The sequence below is a fragment of the Capricornis sumatraensis genome, chromosome 19 (assembly GCF_032405125.1).
Source record: "Capricornis sumatraensis isolate serow.1 chromosome 19, serow.2, whole genome shotgun sequence".
Lineage (NCBI taxonomy): Eukaryota > Metazoa > Chordata > Mammalia > Artiodactyla > Bovidae > Capricornis > Capricornis sumatraensis.
In genome coordinates this window covers 39,224,978-39,248,093 of record NC_091087.1, presented here as the reverse complement: position 1 = coordinate 39,248,093, position 23,116 = coordinate 39,224,978, and the positions used below count along the sequence as shown (strand labels likewise).

The 23,116-nt window shown below is 34.1% G+C and overlaps 1 protein-coding gene across 1 annotated transcript in view; it reads left to right on the top strand.

The window, feature by feature from the left end:
* SCAPER (S-phase cyclin A associated protein in the ER) overlaps positions 1 to 23,116 on the top strand; it is a 365,239-nt gene that overhangs the window by 100,011 nt on the left and 242,112 nt on the right. The window contains exons 16-19 of the mRNA XM_068991091.1: positions 4,645 to 4,787; positions 9,494 to 9,575; positions 10,955 to 11,107; positions 11,684 to 11,791. Of these exons, the coding sequence (XP_068847192.1) occupies positions 4,645 to 4,787; positions 9,494 to 9,575; positions 10,955 to 11,107; positions 11,684 to 11,791 (486 nt within the window). The remainder of the gene's footprint in view (positions 1 to 4,644; positions 4,788 to 9,493; positions 9,576 to 10,954; positions 11,108 to 11,683; positions 11,792 to 23,116) is intronic.

Genomic DNA, 23,116 nt, shown 5'->3' with positions numbered 1-23,116 from the left:
GTATATTGGGCAGTATCATCAGGTACTTAAACCTCTGTAGCATACCGTAAGTCAACTACCATTTTCAGAATGGGAAGAAAGGTTAACGCATAAACATGAGTGATGTTTTTTAACTATTTTAGATCTTCCTCAAGATCAAGTATGAATGCAGACACATACTTTATTATAACTAATATTTATTTATTTATTCATTCAGTGATCATATATTGAATTATTGCTGTTACTCACATGCTAAGCTTTGCTTGTGTGTGTGTTAGTCACTTAGTTGTGTTAACTCTTTGCGACCCGGTGGACTGTAGCCCGCCAGGCTCCTCCGTGTATGGGCTTTTCCAGGCAAGAATACTGGAGTGGGTTGCCATTAGCTTTGCTTAAGGACATGAAAAAGATACGTCTTTGATCACAATGCAGAGACGTATATGTAAATAAATCTTAACCCATTAGGATAAGTGTATCAGTAAAAGCGTTTTGGAAGCACAAAGGAGAACACATTACTCAAATTGAGACATGAGAAAGTCAAGAAAAAGCTTTCTGGAGGAGATGATGCCTTAACCAAGATTTGAGTAATGAGATAGTTGCAAATGGTGGAAACAGGCTTTCCATGCAGAGAAGGAGATACGAGCGAGTACAGCATGTAGAGTTATAGACTTGATCATGAAGAGCTTTGTTGTTATGTTAAAAATTAGGGATGTTATTAATATTTTATGCTCCTTTATCTCATGGTAATTTTAGAAGATTAAAATATCAATACAGCTTTCAAGTTTATTGGTTACTTCATGCTAGCAAACAGTCCCATATTCACCCAGTCTCTGTTCAATTTGTGTTCAGGGTCTTATTTTAATCTTGAGTGCCAAGCTAACTTATGTTTTAAAATACAGAATGTTACTATTAGAGAAAATTTAGCTTTTCCTATCAAAGGGACAGTACAGAGTTTCATTATTACCATTTAAAAGTTAAAGTTGTCCATCAATTAATATTCTTAGATGAATAAATGAAATAGGATATTTGAATTTTTAATCTGTGCCATCTCTTCAGCTTTATTGCTGTTTTTATTTCTGCAGTGGGACCATTTTATACAAATAATCATTTTGAAAATTGTGTTACTTTTGAATAAATATTATGCATTAGTAATTCAGAAATAAATAGATAATGATCTTTGCCTTAATGGTAAATAATAGAACGCAGTATAAAAATGTAATAGAAACCTGTATAGGCTATAGCAGTATCACAGAATAAGGAATAATTAGCTCTGTTGCTGAGAGGGGAATGTCAGGGAAAGTTCTCTGAATGAGGTGACTCCTTAGCTGGATTTTGGGGGAAAATATATGAGTAATATTGTATATTTTTTAATAGACTTCTGTGGTTACTTTTTCTATATTTATTTTGCAGATTTGAAAATACAGCAGTTATTTTGTGTTTAAAAATTACTCATTTCATAATTTGGAACACTTATTAAGGCTTAAAGGAAAGTAGATCTTTTCTGAAAGTAGTAAGGGATTTTTGGTAGTCATTAACACATTTTTTGATTACTCAGAATTTTCTTTTTTAAAATGTTGAAATTTCTGGTGGATTTAATGTTCAATGGAAAATTTAAAACCTATATACATAAGTTTAATCTGTATATTGATAGTAGAAAATTTATTGGTTTTATATACATATATATATAATTTAAAAAATTTTTTAAATGTATAGTCATTACTAGATGTGCTAGGCACTAAAGCCAAACGTATAAATACAGTAATAGTAAGATACTGACTCAGTGAAGAATTTAGAGAGGCCCCCATCTGCTTTAATTGTACTCTCGAAAAACTTCCAAAATTAATTGTTAAAAGAAGTTGTGATTCTTGTTCTTTTTGCAAGTGAAATACTAAGTTAATGCTACCATTGTATATCCTTAATTTGCCATTTTTGTTATATAAATTATTGATAGGTTAGTTTTAAGCCCAGTTTCCTTAGATAGTCTGCCTTGTCCTCTTGCCATAATCTTTTGATTTGCAGGCATAGAGGGCAGGGTTACAAAATCTGTTCTTTGGCCACCATAAATATATCCTTGACTTTGAAACAAAGTACATGGGAGTCTGAGAGGTTTCAGAAGGCTTGAGAGGTAGATGTCTTTCCAGTTCAGCTGCTGTAGGTTTATACTTTATATTTATAAGCTTACAGATTTATGATGAATACTATTTTAAAACTTATGCTTCATTTGTTTAATAGGTATTTATCAAACTCCCGCTCTGTACAAGATGCTTTTATGGAGTGCAGAGTTTCCTGTCTTTAGGAAACTTATATTTTAAAAAGGAAAATACTAGCTGAATTTACTAGTTTTACTCACAAGTACCAATTTTCTTTTCTAGTTATTAAAAACAGAAATTAGAGGATTGGATTTTTTTAAAATTCAATTATTTGTTAGTACAATGTTGGAGTATTTCTTATATCCCTAAAAACATTCAACAAGTTTTATTTACACATATAACTTACATTGCATATACACATAAAGTAACTGTTTTATATAATATTAGTATATTTAATTTATAAGACCAACTTATAATTTTAAAAACTATATTCCAGAAGATTTTGTTTTTATAAAATATGAAATGAAAAGTTCTGGTTTAATTATACTTAAGCTTTATCTTTTTGCATTTTAGTGTGCCAGTTGTGTTTTCAGATATACTGCAGATTTTTAAAAAAATACTTCAAGTAAATTTGAGGTTAAGAGAAAACTTTATGTTTTATTCTTTGGTTTTTCAGATAATTAATAGCTAAACAAGTTGCTATATATTATACTTAGTAGTGAGAGGTAGATTAATCCATGAATAATATTTCAGAAAGTAATGACTGTTTAAAATCTATTTGGATACCTTTACAAGTCTGCAGTCTGTCAGATATACTCTTCTGGAATCAGTACATTTCCTCTAGCTCCCAGTCCCCTCTCCAAAAAGAAAAAAGAAAGAAAGAAAAGAATTAGGTACCTTTTGGTGGTACTACTTTAAAAAGGTTTTTTTCCCCTGCGTACATACAGTTTCTTGTAGAAATAAAGTTACCATTGTGAGTTAAGTTAATTATTAGAAATATTTACTTCTCTCCTCAGTGTTCTTGAGACAGAAACTGCTTTATCTTCAGTCATTTACTGAACACTTTACGTCGTACTAAACACTTTGTTAGGTACTTACCTATATTAATAATTTAAATCTCACAACAAATGGTGTGTCTCTTTAAGGTAAAATGACTTGCTCAAAGTTATCTAAGTAGTTGTTACTAGAGCCTAGATCAGTGTGTTCTATTTATCATAAAGAGTTGTGGCCAGGGAGATGTTGTGTAAGCTACCTAGAGAATGGGGATGAATTGAAAGAAATACATCGGTATATCTAGTAATATGGTGAAATATATACAGAAAGTATATCACAGTATTTTAATGAAGTATCTTCTACCTTAATAATGATTATAATAAATAATTACTGAGAATTTAGTATATGCCAAGGCCTGTGGTAAGTGCTTTTCATGTATTATCTCATACGTTCTTTACAGTATCCTTAAAAGTACTATTGTTATTTTTTGTCTTCTAGAAAACTAATTCAACTAGGCCAGAGTCACCCAACAGTAAATAATGGAATCAGGGAACAAAATTAGAGAGTCTAATGCAGTATCCACTCTCTTATCCACTATGCTACGTTATAATGCCACTTTCTCCTGGCCACGAACTGTGTGTGTGTGTGTGTGTGTGTGTGTGTGTGTGTGTGTGTGTGTGTACAGTTGCTCAGTCATGTCTGACTCTTTGCAACTACCCCATGGACTGTCATGTCTGACTCTTTGCAACTACCCCATGGACTGTAACCCATCAGGCTTCTCTGTCTGTAGGATTATCCCCTCAAGAATACTAGAGTGAGTTGTCATTTCCTCCTCCAGGAGATCTTCCCCACCCAGAGATTAAACCCATATCTCCTGTGGCTGCTACCTTGGCAGGCAGATTCTTTACCACTGAGCCACCTGGGAAGCCCGGCTACAAACTTTTCTTCAGTTAAGAAGAAAGCTTAGTTCAGAAATAAATTCTGTTAATTATGCTTTCTTCATCATATTCTGTTGCTTCTACAACCATCTAAACACAAGGGTTTAGAAGTGATTAAACATAAAATATTTATCAGATTCTCACAGAATATAAATAATATAATATCTACTAAAATAACATTATTCTTTATTAATTTATTTTAATTGAAGGATAATTACAATATTGTGATGGTTTTTTCCATACACTGACATGAATCAGCCATGGGTGCACATATGTCCCCCCATCCTGAAACCCCCTCCCCCACCTCCATCCCCACCCCATCCCTCTGTGTTGTCTCAGAGCACTGACTTTGAGTGCTCTGCTTCATGCATTGAACTTGCACTGGACATCTATTTTACATATGGTAATAAACATGTTTCAGTGCTTAAAATAGCGTTTATGCTTATAATTATTTGTAGCACTGATAAATGACGTGTGAAAGCCAAATGTTACTGATACTTGATTTTTGTTTAAATTCTGAGAAACATAATGACAAGTCAGGTATTTGTCTGTCTTGAATATATAAGTCTATGTCCAAGCTATGTCACCTTTAATCATCTTCATCTTACACATAATTCTAACATCTTTTAAAACACTTCTGATACTAGGAACGTAAGAGAGCTCTAGAAGCAGAACGGCAGGCCCGTGTAGAAGAATTGTTAATGAAGAGGAAAGAACAAGAAGCCCGAATTGAACAACAGAGGCAAGAAAAGGAAAAAGCCCGCGAAGATGCAGCCCGGGAAAGAGCTAGGTACTTCATTTGCTATCTCGATGTTTGGTCCTGATGAACATTTTGTAGTGAGTGTATATTCAGATCAAATTTTGAAGCTATTTACTATCATGTAGATTTTTTAGAAATAGTCACATATACAGAGATGTTTTACTGAATTTTGATTCCCAGGAATTAAGACACCCTACTTAAAATGGAAACCTTTTGAACATTCTGTTGGATGGGAAACTTGAGGTTTCAAGATATTTTCAGTTGTAAGAAATAGAATTTGATACTAGCTAACTTAAGTATTGGGAGGAAAAGTGACAGGAAGTTAGAGGAACAGGTTTGGACTTGGTCAGACATCAAAGGCTAGGTCACAGGAGCTACAGCAGTTGTCCTTTGATAGAAGTAATCCAGTTAGTATGTTGTCTTTCTCATTATAATAAATGACACTTATCCATTCCTACTTTTTAAAATCTCTTGTTTAAGATTCAAAGACCAGGACACTCAAAGCTGGTACTCTGGGGCAACCCAGAGGGATGGGGTGGGTAGGGGGTGGGAGGGGAGTTCAGAATGGGGAGACACGTGCACCCGTGGGTGATTCATGTCAATGTATGACAAAAACCACCACAATATTGTAAAGAAATTATCCTCCAATTAAAATAAATTAATTAATTTAAAAAAAGATTCAAAGACCAAAGACAAAGCATTTAATTGGCCAAATTGATTTGTGCTTTTTGATCTTGTTTATGAAATTTTTTAATATCCCGTGTCATAAGATATTCTTCAAAATGTTACGGTTTTCAGTTTGATACACATTTAGGTTTTATATCCTTTTAAGGTAACTTTTAGATATAGTATAAAAAGAAAAATCTAAATTTATTCATTTGCCTATGGTACTCATTTGTTGAATGCACCATTTGTTGAGTCTAGCTTTTAACCATTGAACTGCCTTGCTACCTGTTCACAATCAATTAATCATAGATGGGACAGTTTATTTCTGGACTCTGTCCTTTTCTTTTGATGTCTCTTCTTACTTTAGCACCACACTGTTTTAACTACTGTAACTTTTATCAAGTTTTGAAAACAAGTAATATAAGTACTCCAGTGTTGTTATCCTCTTTCAAAATTGCTTTCCAAATAGTTTTTTAGGGTATGTTCACCATTTTCTTAAAAATAAAATGCTTCCAAGCTTTTTTATAGCAACTGCCTCGAATCTATAGATTGTTGTGGGGAGAATTGCCACCTTTATAATATTGTGTATTATGTACAAATATGGTGTGTGTCTCTGTATCTGCTTTAATTTCTCTCAACAATATTTTATAAATTTTAGAAAATAGATCTTGTAATTCATTTCATTTCTTAAATTTAGTTCATTTCTTAAATCTATTAAGTACTCTTTTTGAGGTCATTGAAAATGGAATTATTTTATTTCATTTTTGGTAGCATTTTTGCTATTGAATAGAAATACAATAAATTTTTTATTCATCTTATTTTATAGTTTTTTAATGATCTTGCCCAGTTTTCCTATGAAAACTATTAGCGTTTTCTTTTTTGCTGTTTTTGTTCTTTAGGACAGTTTCATAAAGGCTCGTGTCATCTGCAAATAGCCCTTGCTTTACTTCTTGCTTTGTAATACAGATGCCTTTAATTTCTTTTTTCTTGCCATATTGCACTGGCTAAATCCTTCAATACTGTGAATATTCTTACTTTTATTGTTTTTGATGAAAATTCAGCCATTAATCATACTGTTTTGCCACTGTATATGGTGAGGGTTTTTCGGGTTTGTTTTTTATTTCTTTTTTACTTTGTTTTTTCACCAGTTTAATTATGATTTGTCTAGATTGTTTTTCTTCATGATTATCCTACTCTGTTACATTAGTGTTTTCATCAAATTTTGAAAGTATTTGGCCACTATTTCTTCAGATATTTAATTGTCATTTCTCTTCAGGTTCTTCTGAATTGTAGCAGTTTCTCAGACTTTCCATGGTTTTGATGACCTTGACAGTTCTGAATAGTGGTCAGGTATTTTGTAGCCTTTTCCTCAATTAGGATTTGTCTGATGTTTTTCTCATGGTTATATTGAGATTATGATTTGGGGGAGGTGAATGTGAGTTACCATTTTTCAAATGTCAAAAGTTCATGATATCACCTTGTGTTTTCACTGATTTTGTTAGTCTTGATCACCTAGCTAAGGTAGTTTTGTTAGATTTCTACACTGTATACTTTAAATTTCTGATATACTATCATCCTTGGAAGCAAGTCACTAGGCACTGGCTAAGCTGAAGAGATGGGGAGTTATTCTCTACCTCCTTGAGAGAAGAATTCCTACGTAAATTGTGTGCACTTCTTCTGTACAGGATATTTGTTCTATTTATTAAATTCCTGTTTTATATCAATATGTCATTTATACATCAATATTATGGCATGTATTCTCTTACTCAAATTGGTTCATCCTTGGACATTGAGAGCTTTTTCATTTGACCCCCATTTGCCTTAGATACACTTCATCATTTTGGTTTTTGAGTATATTCTTACTTCCTGGCACTGAAAGATGCTTCAGATTCATCTTATATTTTCCCTGCTGCACCCCTTGAATCAGCCATTTGTTTAAGGATTCCTAGTTTCTTTTGTTGTAAAGTTTTTAAAAAAATCTTTCTCTATTGAGATTTTCTGTTGAATCATTGTCATGATATTTTTTCCTTAGGTTGGCATACTATCTTTTAATTCTCAATAACGTATTTATAATAGCTGTTATAGTTCTTGTCTACTAAATCCAACATGAGGCTTCATTCAGAAAAGCTTCATTTGACTGCTTTTTTCCTAAGCATGGTCCTACTTCTTTGTACATCTCACAGTTTGTGATCGTTTCCTCTCCTGTTCTCTTTGTCTTTGGGAATATTAGCCTTTTCTATCCCTTTCATAATTTATAGACTTTTATACAGGAAAAGAGATAAATGTATATTTTCAATATGCCATAATTAAATTACAATTCCAATGAAGTGAAAGTCGCTCAGTCGTGCCTGACTCTTTGTGACACTGTGGACTACACAGTCCATGGAATTCTCTAGGCCAGAACACTGGAGTGGGTGGCCGATCCCTCCTCCAGTGGATCTTCCCGACCCAGGAATCGAACTGGGGTCTCCTGAATTGCAGGCGGATTCTTTACCAACTGAGCTATCATGGACTGTACAGTCCCTGGGGTCACAAAGATTTGGACACGACTGAGCGACTTTCACTTTCACAATCCCAGAGCTAGTATTTAAACCCATTCCTGGGTCCAGAGCCTATTAGGTTGGTGCAAAAGTAATTGCAGTTTTGCATTGTTGAACTTTGCCCTTTGATATTGGAATATGGTTATGTTATACATCATTTTAATGCACATTCCTCACTTTATGTTTTTTGCTAATGACATTACTTGCTGTTTATTTTATATTTATTTTAGACCATAGAAATGACGTTAGACAAAAAATAAATTCAAGCAATTTTTTTATTCAAGTGCAAAATAGATTGTAAAGCAGTGGAGACACTTGCAACATCAACACATTTATCCCAGAAATTGCTTAACAAATGTACAGTGCAGCAGTGGTTCAAGAAGTTTTGCAATGGAGATTGAGAGCCTGGAAGATGAGGAGTGTAGTGGCAAGCTATCGGAAGTTGACAATGCCCAATTGAGAGACATTGTTGAAGCTGATCCTCTTACAACTACGTGAGAAGTTGCTGAAGAATGCAGCATTAACCATTCTATGGTCATTTGGCATTTGAAGCAAATTGGAAAGGTGAAAAAGCTCAATAAGTGGGTGCCTTGTGAGGTGACCAAAAGTAAAAAAAAAAAAAAATGTTGTTTTAAAGTGTCTTCTTGTCTTATTCTGCACAACAGCAGCAAACCATTTCTTGATCAAATTGTGACATGCAATGAAAAGGGATTTTATTCGATGATAGGCAACGACCCTCAGTGGTTGGACCGAGAAGAAGTTCCAGAGCACTTCCCAAAGCCAGACGTGCACCAAAAAAGGTCACGGTCACTATTTGGTGGTTTGTTGGTGGTCTGATCCACTCCAGCTTTCTGAATCCCAGTGAAACCATTACATCTGAGCAGTATGCTCAGCACATCGATGAGACGACTGAAAACTGCATGCCTGCAGCTGGCACTGGTCAACAGAAAGGGCCCAGTTCTTCTCCCTCCATGGCAACACCTGACTGCATGTCACACAACCAAAGCTTCAAAAGGTGAACAGATTGGGCAACGAAGTTTAGCCTCATCTACCATATTCCCCTGACCTCTCGTCAACTGACTACCACTTCTTCAAACATCTCAACAACTTTTTGCAGGGTAAACATTTCCACAAACAGAGAATGCAGAAAATGCTCTCCAGGAGTTCATCGAATCCCAAAGCACAGTTTTTTGTACAACAGGAATAAACAAACTTGTTTCTCATTGGCAAAAATGTGTTGATTTTAATGGTTCATATTTTAATTAATAAAGATGGGTTTGAGCCTAGTTATAATTATTTAAAATTGACGGTCCAAAGCCACAATTACTTTTTCATCAACCTAATATTTGTATAACTAACAATGTCTGTTGCTTCCCAAATGTTAAATGTGCAATAATATATCCAAGACTTAGTAGGCACTGTGAAAAAATGATTTTATTTTTGTATTTTTTTGTATTATTGTATTTTTTTAACCTCATGAGATTTGTTACTGTAAACACTGAGTTTATAATTTTTACTGTCTTCTTACAGAGACAGGGAAGAACGATTGGCAGCACTCACAGCTGCTCAACAAGAAGCTATGGAAGAGCTACAGAAAAAAATCCAGCTCAAGGTAGGAATATTGTATATTTTACTTTGACATTTTAGAGCTGTCTTAATGTAGCATGGGATTAATATTTTTTCTTTTTAATTGTATAAAAATTGGATTAATTTGTGTTACTAATTTTTGGAGTTATGTGGTTTGTCTATGATCATTTCCAACTCAGCTATCTGAAAAAAAATTATTTTAACAACATAAAGCCATTGAGGGAAAAAATTTAAAGAATTTTAGCATTTCTTTGTTTTATTAAGTAATTTGTTAATGAATCGAGGACATTACTATTAAACTTTTAATATTTATAGACCTCTAATAATTTAGAAATAAAATATTGTTTCAGTGCTTATGAATTGCATAATTATAGCTTGGGAGATGATGATAAGCTGATATTTTCTAGAAAGTCTTTGCCATTGGTAGTTTCCAGCATTGTGAATATTTTACATTATGTCATAATTATTTACATGTTGGGGTTTCACAAGGGTAGTAAATTCCATAGAGTAGAGGATCCTATATTACTGTTTGTTAAATCTAATGCAGCAAATACTTACTGAATCTGGTGGTAGGCATAGGGATACAGAGATGAGTAAGACAGGGTTCTAAGTTTTAAGAAACTCATAATCTAGTGTGAGATTCAGATGCTAAGCAGATAATTTCTATATGGAAAAAGATAATCATGGAGTGTCATGAAAATACAGAGGAGGAAACACATAAGTTAACATGAAGGGTTTCAGAAGTCAGGAAAATAATTTTAGAGGATAATTTCTAAGCTGAATCTTGAAAGAAAGATGAGTTGAATAGATAAGATGGGTGGGATGGCACCCAGCCATATAAAATGATATAAGCATGAAGTCAAAAGTCTGAAATAGTATTTTTGGTTTTTGTTTGTTTGTTTGTTTTCTGGGAAGTTGTTGGAGATGATGTGGGTAGAGGTCTGTGTCACGATGGGCCTTTTCTGCTGAGGATAAGCTTGATCTTTATCGTGGGGAAACATTTCCCATAGTATGTTCCACGAAGTGCTTCTCATGTATGTTATGGTCAAAAAGATCTGTAAAATGTTGCTCAGTATAAGCTAGGTTTATTACATCAGTGCAGAGTGACAAGCCTAGAGCCAGTAAGTAGCTTTAACTTACTATTTTACAAAGTTATTTGACCACAGAAACTCTTCTGCAAAATGCTTATTAATAACCCAGAGTATAATTCCATGGAGTACCCTTTAGAAAATGTTACTATGCATAGGGGATGATAACGGGCTTTATATAAATTCTTATCATCAGCGTCCAATATTGAATTAAGACATTCTGTTATTTTAGAAAGTTTAATGGAAATACTGCTTTTTCAAGTTCTCAGTGTAATGAATAAACTTCTGTATTTTTACACTTTAATTTTATTTATAGCATGATGAAAGCATTAGAAGACACATGGAACAGATTGAACAAAGAAAAGAAAAAGCTGCTGAATTAAGCAGTGGACGACATGCAAATACCGATTATGCCCCCAAATTAACCCCTTATGAAAGAAAGAAGCAATGTTCTCTCTGCAATGTCCTGGTAGGTTGTCAGTATCAGTGTTGTGATGAGACGTTACAATTTATTACTAAAGTTTGTTAAACTATGGATATATATTCTCCAGTCTTAAAAGTCATACAAGGCATGTGCTGAGTACCATGAATTTCTTTAATGATTTTTATGCAAAGTAAGTATAGATAGTACAGAAACAGTATCAGCTTTTAGGAGTAGCAATGCAAAGGACCAAAGCATGCAGTTGCTGCTCAAATGGATGTTTACCTAATGATACTAATGATATTTTAGCCTAATGATACCTAGGTCAATATTTTGGGATATTAGGACCACAAAAGTAAAGCAACATTTTTCAGTGCTGAGACTTGAACCTTTATACTTAGAAGAAATGATACCCTGTTAAGGTTGGCTTTGAAGACAAGCCTTTTTTATCATCTGTCTTCTAGAGGAGTCTTAGAATTGTATTCTAAAGAAAACATTTTTAAGACTAATGTATAAATTGTAGAGTGATTGCAAGTTGCGTATAATATACTGGATAGAATGTATAATATTTTAAATAAAATATAATTAAATGTTCACTACATTGCTTTTATATTATGCTTTTAGATCTCTTCAGAGGTGTATCTTTTTAGTCACATTAAAGGAAAAAAACACCAGCAAGCTGTGAGAGAAAATAGCAGCATCCAAGGGCGTGAACTTTCAGATGAAGAAGTGGTAAGCTTTACTTTGGTTCATTTACATGTATTTATTGAGTACCTTCTATATTCTCTTCTACTATGAAGAAATCCATGTTCATATGTATCTCTGTGATTATCTAAAGCTATATTTAGTAACTACCACAATATAATATGGGCTTCCCTGGTAGCTCAGTGGTAAAGAATCTGCCTGCCAATGCAGGAGATGTGGGTTTGATACCTGAGTTGGGAAGATTCCCTAGAGGCAGAAATGGCAACCCTTTCCAGTATTCTTGCCTGGAAAATCCCATGGACAGAAGGAACCTGGTGGGCTTTAGTCCATGGGGTCACAAAGGAGTTGTACATGACTTAGCGACTAAACAACAATATAGTATACAAATATCTTTATTTTAGTATGTATGTTAATAAGAAACATAGAAATAAGGATTTAATGCTGTTTATATAATTTCAGTGCATAAAACGGGTTTATGGATATATACACTACCATGTGTGAAATAGATAGCTTAGTGGGAACCTGCTATATAGCACTGGAAGCTCAACTTGGTGCTCTGTGATGACCGAGAGGGGTGGGGTGGGGGTCAGGTGGGACAGAGGTTCATGAGGGAGGGGATATATGTATACATATAGTTGATTCACTTCGTTGTACAGCAGAAACTAACACAACATTGTAAAAAAATTATACTCCAATAAAAAAATAAAAAGGTTAATAAAAGGTTTATGATATTTTGATATTTTAATAATTTAAGAGTTGTTCAGTGATACTCTGTGTTTGTTAGAAAATAGCTAACAATATAAAAATCATAGAAATTGATCATTTTGTATCAATACAGTACGTAGGGATTTTTGGAAATGCATTATTTATCTACCTATAATTACTGTTAACATGGAATTTAGATTTGTAGAAGTATTTTTATAAATGTTTTAATTTAACTGTTATTGAGATATGGATGATACTGCTAACCTCTTAACTTGTTGGTTCTGTATGTACTAAGCAAATTTCTAAAGGTACCCAAAGATGAGAAATTCATGTTTTTCAGGCATCCCTTAAGATATCCAGGAAAGGTTATTATGGTTCTGTGAGGGCAGTACTTGTGTGTAGGTGCTTAACTTAAAAAGTGAAAATATGTGTTTAACTTTTTTGTTTTAATTATGGTATATATTAATAGAACACACAGATTTAAAGTATATGACTCAATGAATTTTTACATTTGTTCCATTCATGTCAGCACATAATCTTGAATCCTGGAAGGCTCCTTCATCCCCTGTCCCAGTTGTGCCCCACCCCCCAAAGGTTAACTAGTCTCTGACTACCCTCAGATAGTCTTACACTGTTCTTGAATTTCCTATAAATGATGTCATACAGTATATACCTTTTGTGCTTGGGCTTCTTTAACTTATCCTTAAGTCAGTAAGATTGACCTCTAATGTTTATGTGAAGCTATAGATCATTCTCTTCCTTAGCTTTTTGTCAGTGCCTTCCAGACAAAGACCTTCAGGAGCACGTCTGCAGTTGAGCAGAACTGGGGTTATTGATTTGTTACAAAAAGAAAAAGTGCACACTATGGGACGTTGTAGAGTTTCTCAATAAGGTGTTGGAACGGACTTACTATAGGAATTGGGTTTTTGCTTAGGTGATTTGGATAGGGGAGAGTATTCAAAGACATGAGACTTTGCTCTGGATTGGATACTGTCAGGAAGTAGAGGTAATTTTGTGGGTTTTTTAAAAAAAATATATTTATTTATTTGGCTGTGTCTGGGTCTCAGTTGTGGCAGGCTGGATCTTCCTATCAGCTCATGGAATCCTTTGCTGTTGTGCACGGGCTTCTCTCTAGTGGCGGCACGTGGGCTCTAGAGCCCGCAGACTCAGTAGTTGCAGCGTGCAGGCTCTCTAGATGTGGTACATGGGCTGAGTAGCTGTGGCACGGGCCTAGGTGGTCCCCAGCAGTTCCCAACGGACCAGGGACTGAAGCCATGTCCCCAGCATTGGAAGTTGGACTCTTCAACGTTTGGACCGCCAGGAGTCCCTTTTGGTTGGTTCTTAATAGATCTTACCTAGGTAGAAGGAACCAGAGAAGGCAATGGCACCCCACTCCAGTACTCTTGCCTGGAAAATCCCACGGACGGAGGAGCCTGATAGGCTGCGGTCCATGGGTTGCAAAGAGTCGGACATGACTGAGTAACTTCACTTTCACTTTTCACTTTCATGCATTGGAGAAGGAAATGGCAACCCACTCCAGTGTTCTTGCCTGGAGAATCCCAGGGATGGTGGAACCTGGTGGGCTGCCGTCTATGGGGTCACACAGAGTTGGACACGACTGAAGCGACTTAGCAGCAGCAGGTAGGAGGAACAGAGCTGCTGTTTTCTAAGTTTCTGATATGACCAATGTTTGAGGAGAAATTACACCTGGTTAATTTGACTCACTCCTTCTAAGGATATTTGCCCCTTGAGTTCCAACTATTTTGACAGCTCTAAACCGAATTCTGTCTCCTCAGCTCAGTACGACTGCCACTTTCAGCTTTCACTGTTCTCTCGTGCCAAAAATTGGCATAAACACTTAGGGCAAAATCCAGAGTGAATGTGGAGCTCACCTCCTGTGCTTCCCTCCTGTTTAGGGATCATGGTCTCAAGTTCTGGCTGTGTCGGCTGTTTTTAATGCCTTCAAGTAGATCTTTTGTATATTATTTGCAGCTTTTGGAGTTCACTGTGCCAGTTCACTGTGGCTGAAATTGAAAGTCTTTAAATGTTCAATTTTTGTATATCCTTTGTTTGACATAATGCTTGTTGCATAGTAAGGCATTTAAGAAAAACTTACTGAAATAAGTTGAACTGTAAGGTTATACAGAATGGCTTTAAGTACCAAATAATAAAGGTGAAATAAAAAATGGAACTAATCATGTATTTAGTTTACCAAAAATAATTTTTTACCTTTTACTCAAAGTGGGTATTTTAAGTATTATGGGATTTTTTTTTTTTTACTTGAATCATTCATGTGCTTGTCCCCATTCTTTACTTAACTTTGCTGTTTATAACTAGAGTCATGTGAATGTGTGTTCCACTTTTTAAAAACCCTAAATTGTATCGTTAATTAAATTTGTTCTTGGCTCTGCTGGGTCTTCTTTGCTGCGGGGGCTCCCCTTCATTGCAGTGTGCGGCCTTTTCATTGCAGTGGCTTCTCCTGTTGCAGCTTCTGGACTGGAGAGCACAGGCTCATTAGCAGTGGTGCACGGGCTAAGCTGCTCCACGCCACGTGAGATCTTCCCGGGCGATGGATCGAATCCATATCCCCTGCATTGGCAGGTGGATTCTTCAACACTGAGCCACCAGGGAAGCCCCATTAATTAGAATTTAATTAGTCTCTTTAAAGAAAATCTTCCACTTATCAAAATTATTTGTAACTAAGTTCTCTTAATAAAAAAGCTAAATATTCTATTTAATTTACCAAAAAATTCTAAAATTTTGTGCAGCACTGCAACTATGTAACCTGAAATCTAAATTTTATGTGTTTTTATCTCATTGAGAAAAATAGAGAAGGAAGGGATATTTAATTCACGCATTTACTTTGGAAGAAAAATATATAGTATTATATAACTTTTGTAGCTACTAAAGCATAGTTTGATGTTTAGCTGTTGTGATTTGAGGTTTGATTGAAATATTCATTTTGTGTACTGTTTCAGTTTAGAAGTATTACATTCTCTTTAAGTTTTCACTTCATTCATGTAGTTATTTTTGGTAATAGCCCCTGTTTCCTCAAACCAAGTGTGCATATGAGTTACATGATATATAAAGGGCATTTTATACTTACTCATACACACATTTCATTTTTAATCAGTGAGGGTAACTATAGTAAACATACTTGTCCTACTTAAAGTTATTACTTGTCATCTGTGATGTCTTTATATTATATACACCTTATCTGTGACCCTTCTTCTTTGACATATAAGATTTTATTTATACCACCTCTGACCTAATAAAATTGGACCTTTGACCTTATGCACTTGACATATCAGATAACTTACTCTTGATCTCTGACACATTTTGTTTTAAGCCTGTTAAACATAATAGGTAGCTGCCCAGCAAGAAAGGCTTAATGTTTTGGGTTTTTATTGTAATTTGACCAGGAAATTTTTCTTGTGTTTCTTGAGACTTCACAAAAAAAGCTACTATATGTTCAATTTTTTTTCTCTTTCATCATCTTAGAATCCAAATGTTTAAAGAACATGATTTCTAAAGGACAAAGAAACTGGTACTAGTTTAAATATATTCCAAAATTTAATTTTTTAATGCAATACTAGAGAAATAGTAAATTATTAGTTTTAATAAAACTCTGATTTCTTTTGTAGTCCTGTTTTCTCATTCTCTGAAGAAACTGATAGTGGTTTTCACAGGACTTATATAAAGTACATTTAATTCTGTAAAGAGAGTGAAATTTAAAAGATTTTAAAACTTTTTAAAATTTATGTATTTCTGTGTTTGTGAGACTCCTTGGCTTTAAAAGCATATAAATTACACTTGTTTGTCAACTCGTGTATTCACATATAGAGACAATAATAGTTTATTTTCATTTAATTAATGGAAAATATGATAAGAACTTTTATGAAGGATCTTAATTATCATTTATTGGATGTTTGCAATCAAGTGTGATTTTACTATTCCTAAATTGGTATTTCTGCTTGGTAAACTATAACTAGATAGGTGATTGAATGAACATTTTAGGTAGTGAAAATAGAAAGATATCATTGTATTTAATGGAATGTAAGCCAGTCTCTTTGGCTCCAATGTGCCCATGATTGATGTGGAAGATGTAGTAGATGTCTCCCAGAATTGATGGCAGTCTGAGAAATAATAGTAAATACTTGTGTTTCTACAAAGCACAAGTATTTGCTATTACCTCTTTTTATAATCATGTTTAGGAAAACATCTGCCCTTCAACAGCAAATCAAGTCAAATTTTAAAACCTACAACTCATTTAGAAAGGACCTTCATTTTCCCCCTGTACCTCAATAAGTACAATTATGTTTGAGAAACGATGTAAAAAGCGTCTACTGTTTCTTATAGGACATAGTTTCCATTGCTTTCCTTTTCTCTTTAATAGGATGGGACATTTTTTATAGTTGTTTATGTATATAATTCACACATACAAATGGCTGATTGTTAATGTGTGTATTTCTTCTAACTTTTAGAATTCTTATGGTAGTAAATTCACTTCCATTATACCTGATATGTGCAGGGAATACGTAGCTAGCTATAGCTGATTCAGTCTTCTTTGTTGATTCAAGGAAGAAATTTTAAGTAGACAGTCAATTTGTTTAAATCTTAGTTTGATCCAGTAATTTAAATAGTTTCCCTGGTTAGTACCCAGCCTCTTTTCTAACAATCCTCAGTCCCCATCCTCTAGCTTGTCCCCTTAAAATGGCATCTGTGCATATCAGAGTAAGAGTACGGCTTATGTAACCCCACGTTAGGAGGAAAAGTTGGGGTCTTACTACGAAGTATCTTCTCTTTCCTGATTTCCAGGATGAGTTCCTAGTTAACCTGGTTACTTAGTGTACTCACAGCCACTGATCCTAAAGGGTAGCTAGTGAATTCCTGGTCCTTTCTTTCCACTTGGACATGGGTGGAGCATCAGCCATTTATTTGTCTCTTGCTGATCAGGCCACCCCTGAGGTCGGTCTGCCTTCATTTCTCTGAGATTTTACCATAGCCTCCATTCTGGCCCATGGCATGCCTGCTGGCTTCTACCACCTGAGAACTAAGGGCATTTGGGGAAAGCTTTTATTTTAATCAACACCTAATTAGGTTCTTTATCTGAAATTCTGTGGCCAATGTTTTGATTCCAAAGTAGTTATTCATAGAGGAGCAGGGAATGCCTATCTATCTCTGATCAAAGTTACTGCATTTTAGTAATAATTATTCTGTCAACTTGGCTTCTCTTGCATTTGGCAGAGTAGGCACATCTGCAGTATCAGGAAAAATCACAAAGCTATAAAACAGAATTTTCACAGTCCTGTAATTTAGTTCTCTCTCAAAAAAAAATTTTTTTTTAAGTTATGAAGTATTTTAGCATCAGAAAGTAATGTAGTAAACCTCATGTTCCTGCTTCCTAGATAATTAGGTAATAGCAGCTCTTTTTTCCTTTATATTTGGAAGTAAAGGGGAAAACATGAGAGTCAAAGTGTGGTGGTAGTTTCAGGTTCTGGAATAGAGCTTAAATCCTCATTTTCCACAACAGTCAGGAGCTAATCCTAAAATTGAAAAATGTAGAAATAGCAACACAAAATACATTAGTATAAAAGAAAAAAGATAAACTAATGAGCTAAAATATTTGCCTCTGGATTTGAGAAAGAAATGGGGAGACCAGTAGGAAATTACTTTCTTTGAACTATTGACTGTGTTAGTTATGTGTATTGGATAACTTTGATAAAAGGAAAAGGATTTTAAAAAATTAAAGAAGAAATAGAACAACAGATATGTGTCCATGTTGCTTGGGACACATTTTTGTTCTTTGGGTTCAAGATTAAAATTAGATAAATGAATGCGTCTGCAAGCATAAGAGACCACGATAGTGAAGTTGAATATTTTGGCAAGTTACATCCTTAGTTCTTTATTCTTTTAAATTGTTGCAATAACCTTTGATGCCATTATAAAAAGGAAAATACTGGATTCCATTTAATGCCACTTAGAGATTTGGTCAGGTAGGTGATGTATTCTTAATTTCAGATTGGCTTTTTAGCTTTTTTGGTATTGTAGAACAAATGAATTAAGCATGTATTATTGACTTTTGCTAGGGTTTCATCTATTCTAACCATACTATAAGATTTGGGGTACAAAGTAACCTTAGATTTATGCCAGTAACTAGTTCAGTGACTTGGCATTTTATGTTGAATAAAATTAAGACTTAAAAAAAAAATTCTGTTTATTTTCTGATTTGGAGGTGTTTTTTTTTTAAACAATTTATAAGTTTCATAAATGGCTCTTATCAAGGTAAAGAAGTTCCCTGGTTTTGTAAGATATTAAAAAAATAAGTAGGCATTAATTTTTATTGAAACTTTTTCTTGATCTTTTGGAAAGGTCACATTTTCCTTTAATTTTTTTGATGTGATATATTACATAATGACTTTTCTGACATTAAGCTTACTTGGTCTTGATTTAAAGATATATAGTTGAATTTGTTTTGCAGATATTTAATTTAGATTTTCCTTTCTCAAGATTATATTAGCTTCATAATGTAAACTGGCTAGTTTTTCCTATTTCTTTTTTTTTTTTTGTACTCCAGGATAGGTTGCATAAAATAGAAATAATCTTTATTTGAAGTCTTTGTTTACTTTTGACTGGATAGAGATTTGCAGTTTTATAATTATTTTCTCCAAAGAATTGAGTAGATATCATTTGCTGTCTTTTGCTTCTCCTCTTACTGTGGTCAGTTTGTTCATTATTCTTTTTTCAAAATTGTTTTCGTTTTCCCTCTACTTTTCAATTTCTACATAACCTTTACTGTTAACTTGTTAAGAACATCCTGTTTGTGTTTTGATTAAGATTGCATCAAGGTAAGAGTAGACATCTTTTAAATATTCTTTCTAGAAAATTCCCTTATGGTGCAGTGGTTAAAATTTCACCTTCCAATGCAAGGGGCATAGGTTGGATCTCTGGTCATGGAACTAGAATCCCACATGCCTCACGGCCAAAAAACTAAAAACAGAAACAATATTGTAACAAACTCAATACTTTAAAAAATTCTTTCTTTCCATCCAGCTACATTGTTTGTCTACTCATCTATTATATCTGTATGTATGTATCATTTAATACTTTGGCCACCTGATGCAAAGAACTGACTGATTGGAGAAGACCCTGATGCTGGGAAAGATTGAAGGCAGGAGAAAGGGATGCCAGAGGATGAGATGGTTGGATGGCATCACTGACTTGATGGACATGAGTTTGAGCAAGCTCTGGGAGTTGGTGATGGGGACAAGGAAGCCTAGCGTGCTGCAGTCCATGGGGTCACAAAGAGTCGGACACGACTGAGAAACTGAACTGAACTGATCAGTAGGAAAGTACATAGTTTTCTTTATTTAAGCCTTAAGCTTTCCTGCTGGGCCTATTTTGTTTCTAAATAATTACTGAATTTTACAAGTATTTTGAATTTCAGTTCTTCTTTTAAACAAAGATATTTCCAAGGTTTACAAATTAGAGTGGTGGTAATGCCGTTTGTACGAATGCTTGTGTGTATTTAAAAGTGTGAAGTGATTCATGAATTTGACTGTTAGATATTTTGCATAGGGACTATGATGCCAAAGATGAGCACTACTTTTTGTTTTTAATTTCACCTTTTATTTCATTGTGGTCATAGATTATGGCTTATATAGGTTCTACTTTGGGAAATTTATTGATATTCTTTATATCTTCATACATTGTCAAATTTTAATAATATTTTTTTTCTCTTTGGACATATATATATCAAATTTGTTCATTGTTATGAAAATAGTCCTACTTTTTTAAACCTGCTTTTGTTCTCATTAATACCCTTTTCTCAAAAATGAAGACTGCCAGTATGCTATTATTATTCATTCATGCTTCCTTGTATTCTTAAAGTCAATTTTTGCAATATATGTATCCTGGAGTTTACTATCATGGTCATAATTATTTATACATTTTTTATCTTACTGATCAATTATACCTTTAAAGAATATCAAACATCCCTATTTCTTATTTAATGCTTCCAAGATTTTTCTTTTTCTTTTTGGTATCATCTTATTATGGCAAACCTAGTTTGGGTTTTTGATATGTCCTTGTGTATTCTTCCTCTTCCCTCCCCTTTATAGTTTTATTTTTGCATCTAGATCTATTACTATAAAAATATGCTTTTATTTTAGTGGTTTTTGGCTCTATAAAAAAGTACCATGCTGTATGTTATTTCTTTGGACTTAATTCTTTTCTATTTGATATTATAGATTAATACAAATTGGGAATTTCCTGCTGTTTTAAGGCACTTTGAGATATTACTGTTATACCTTAAAATGTACTTACTTTAAGTTTACAGTTCAATAAGTTTTGGCGTATTCATAACCCATGATCAAAATAGTAAACATAATAGTCACCTCAAAAAGTTGCATCATGTGCTATATCTTCCCTGATTTTCTGCCTACTTCTGTTCTGTCAGTTTTTGAGAGAGGGATATGGACTCTTTTATTTTAATTGTTACTTTTTCCATTTCTTTTGACAGTTCAATCGGTTTTTGCTTCATGTAGTTCAAAGCTTTGTTATTAGGTTCATAAATGTTAATCATTGTTATGTCCACTTGATTAATTGACCCCTTTTTATTATCAAGTGACCTTTATTTCTAATAATACTCTTTGCTACCTTGTGTAATATTAGCATAGCCATTCCAGCTTTCTTTCTTATGCAGTGTTAGAGTAGTATATTCTTTTCTATCTTGTTACTGTAACCAAATATTTATATTTTTGCATGCATCCTTTGGTTAAACATTTAAACATTAATAGACAAAGGAAATGTTTATTCTGGTGCTGTTGACTATGATATGAGGATGTCTACTCTCTTAAGCCCTTGTCACCCCAGGCTGTGAAAATCACTCAACTGGGAGGTCTGATGCTATGAACATTGTCTCTGATTTTGTATTGAAAGGGTGATATTATTTGTGTTCGATGATAATATTGTTACTAGAATATTATTGAAATGATTTCTAAGGATGAGGCTTGATACTATGTATGTGAAACCTTAGAATTCTGCAAAGACATCTTTTATTATAAGCCTTGGTTCAATACAGCTAAACCATTCTCTGCTGTAGTATTGAGCTCAGACCTCTTCCCATCTTCACAGCATAATAAATTAATAAGCTTGTTGAACTCTGGGCTTTTCTTTGAGTCATCTGTTAAACCTCAGATTAGATCAGAAAAGAACATCAGAGTCTGAAAAAGTAGTCTTTACCTCATTTATCATCTCCACCTACCAGAAACTGATGGAGTATTTGTAATTGTCCCTGAGTGGCAGGGGGACAGATGGTGGACTATCATTCTATCACAAGATGGCCTTTTCTCTTTTCCATGGTGTCTGTTTCACAGTATTTCATTAGCTTTATTTTTCTCATCCATCACTTCGAACAATATAATACATAGATTGTAATAGATAAAAACATAAGTGTATCCTACACCTGTAGAAAGGGACCTGGGAAGAGTTGACTCTTTTGTATTATTAAAATAGCCTATCAAGTTTTATAGGTTGTCATTGTTGAATGTGTTTAATTTTTCAAAACGGTGCTGCCACAAAGGGTATTATTTTGATTTTTTTAAAAGGCATTACATTTTAGATTTTCTTAAATTTACTGTTTGACTAAATTTAAAATTGTATTTAAATATAATGGAACTCTAAAACTTTTTTTTTAAAGCACTTCTTCAGCACCTGCTTGTGCACTCTGCACTAGTCCAGGTGCCAGGGAAGCAGAGATAAATGTCACTTGAGCCTATCTCTTCATTTTGTGTTATCTCTGGTAAATTTCATAGTTTCATGAATCTCTAAACATACTTATTTAAATATGAGTGAACTAATTCTTATATATGGTACTTTCACTTTTGAATCATGTTTGGATGATAATTATAGACATTTTGGTATGGCTAGTGCCATCCAATAGGTCAGTAATTATAAATCAGCTTTCCTCTGAAATCTTTCTGGGGGATAACCTGCTGGAATGGTTTAATGGAAGAGTGTTATAAGCCAAAATAATAGTTTGCTATAGATTCTTTCAGTCTTATTCATAGTAAAACTCTGGCTCTTTAACGTAAGCTGTTAGCATAAGCCCTTGGCACACTTCATATTGAATTAAATGTTAATGAACTAAATGACAGGCTTCCCTGATGGCTCAGACGGTCAAGAATCTGCATACAATGCAGAAGACCCTTGTTCAGTCCTTAGGTCGAGAAGATCCCCTGGAGAAGGGAATGGCAACCCTCCCCAGTATTCTTGCCTGGAGAATCCCATGGACAGAGAAGCCTGGCTGGCTACGGTCCACAGGGTTGCAAGGAGTTGTTCACAACTGAGTGACTGATGCTTTCACTTTTTCACTCTCAAACTAAATGTTACTGAGCTAACCTGTCATTTATTACTTTCAATATACTATATCTGTGAGGGTGGTATTCAAGATATATGATAAAGTGCTGTCTAAAAATGCCATGTTGTTTGTAGTTGAGTATGTTTTTATTTCTTCCCTTCTTTCAGCTGCTTCTCCTTTTTCTCCTGATTTTCCTTCTTCTTCTTCCCTTCCCAAACACCTTCATTTCCCCAGTCTGCCATCTCTTCTTCACCTCTCATTTTTCTTACCATCATTCTCTAAAGAAG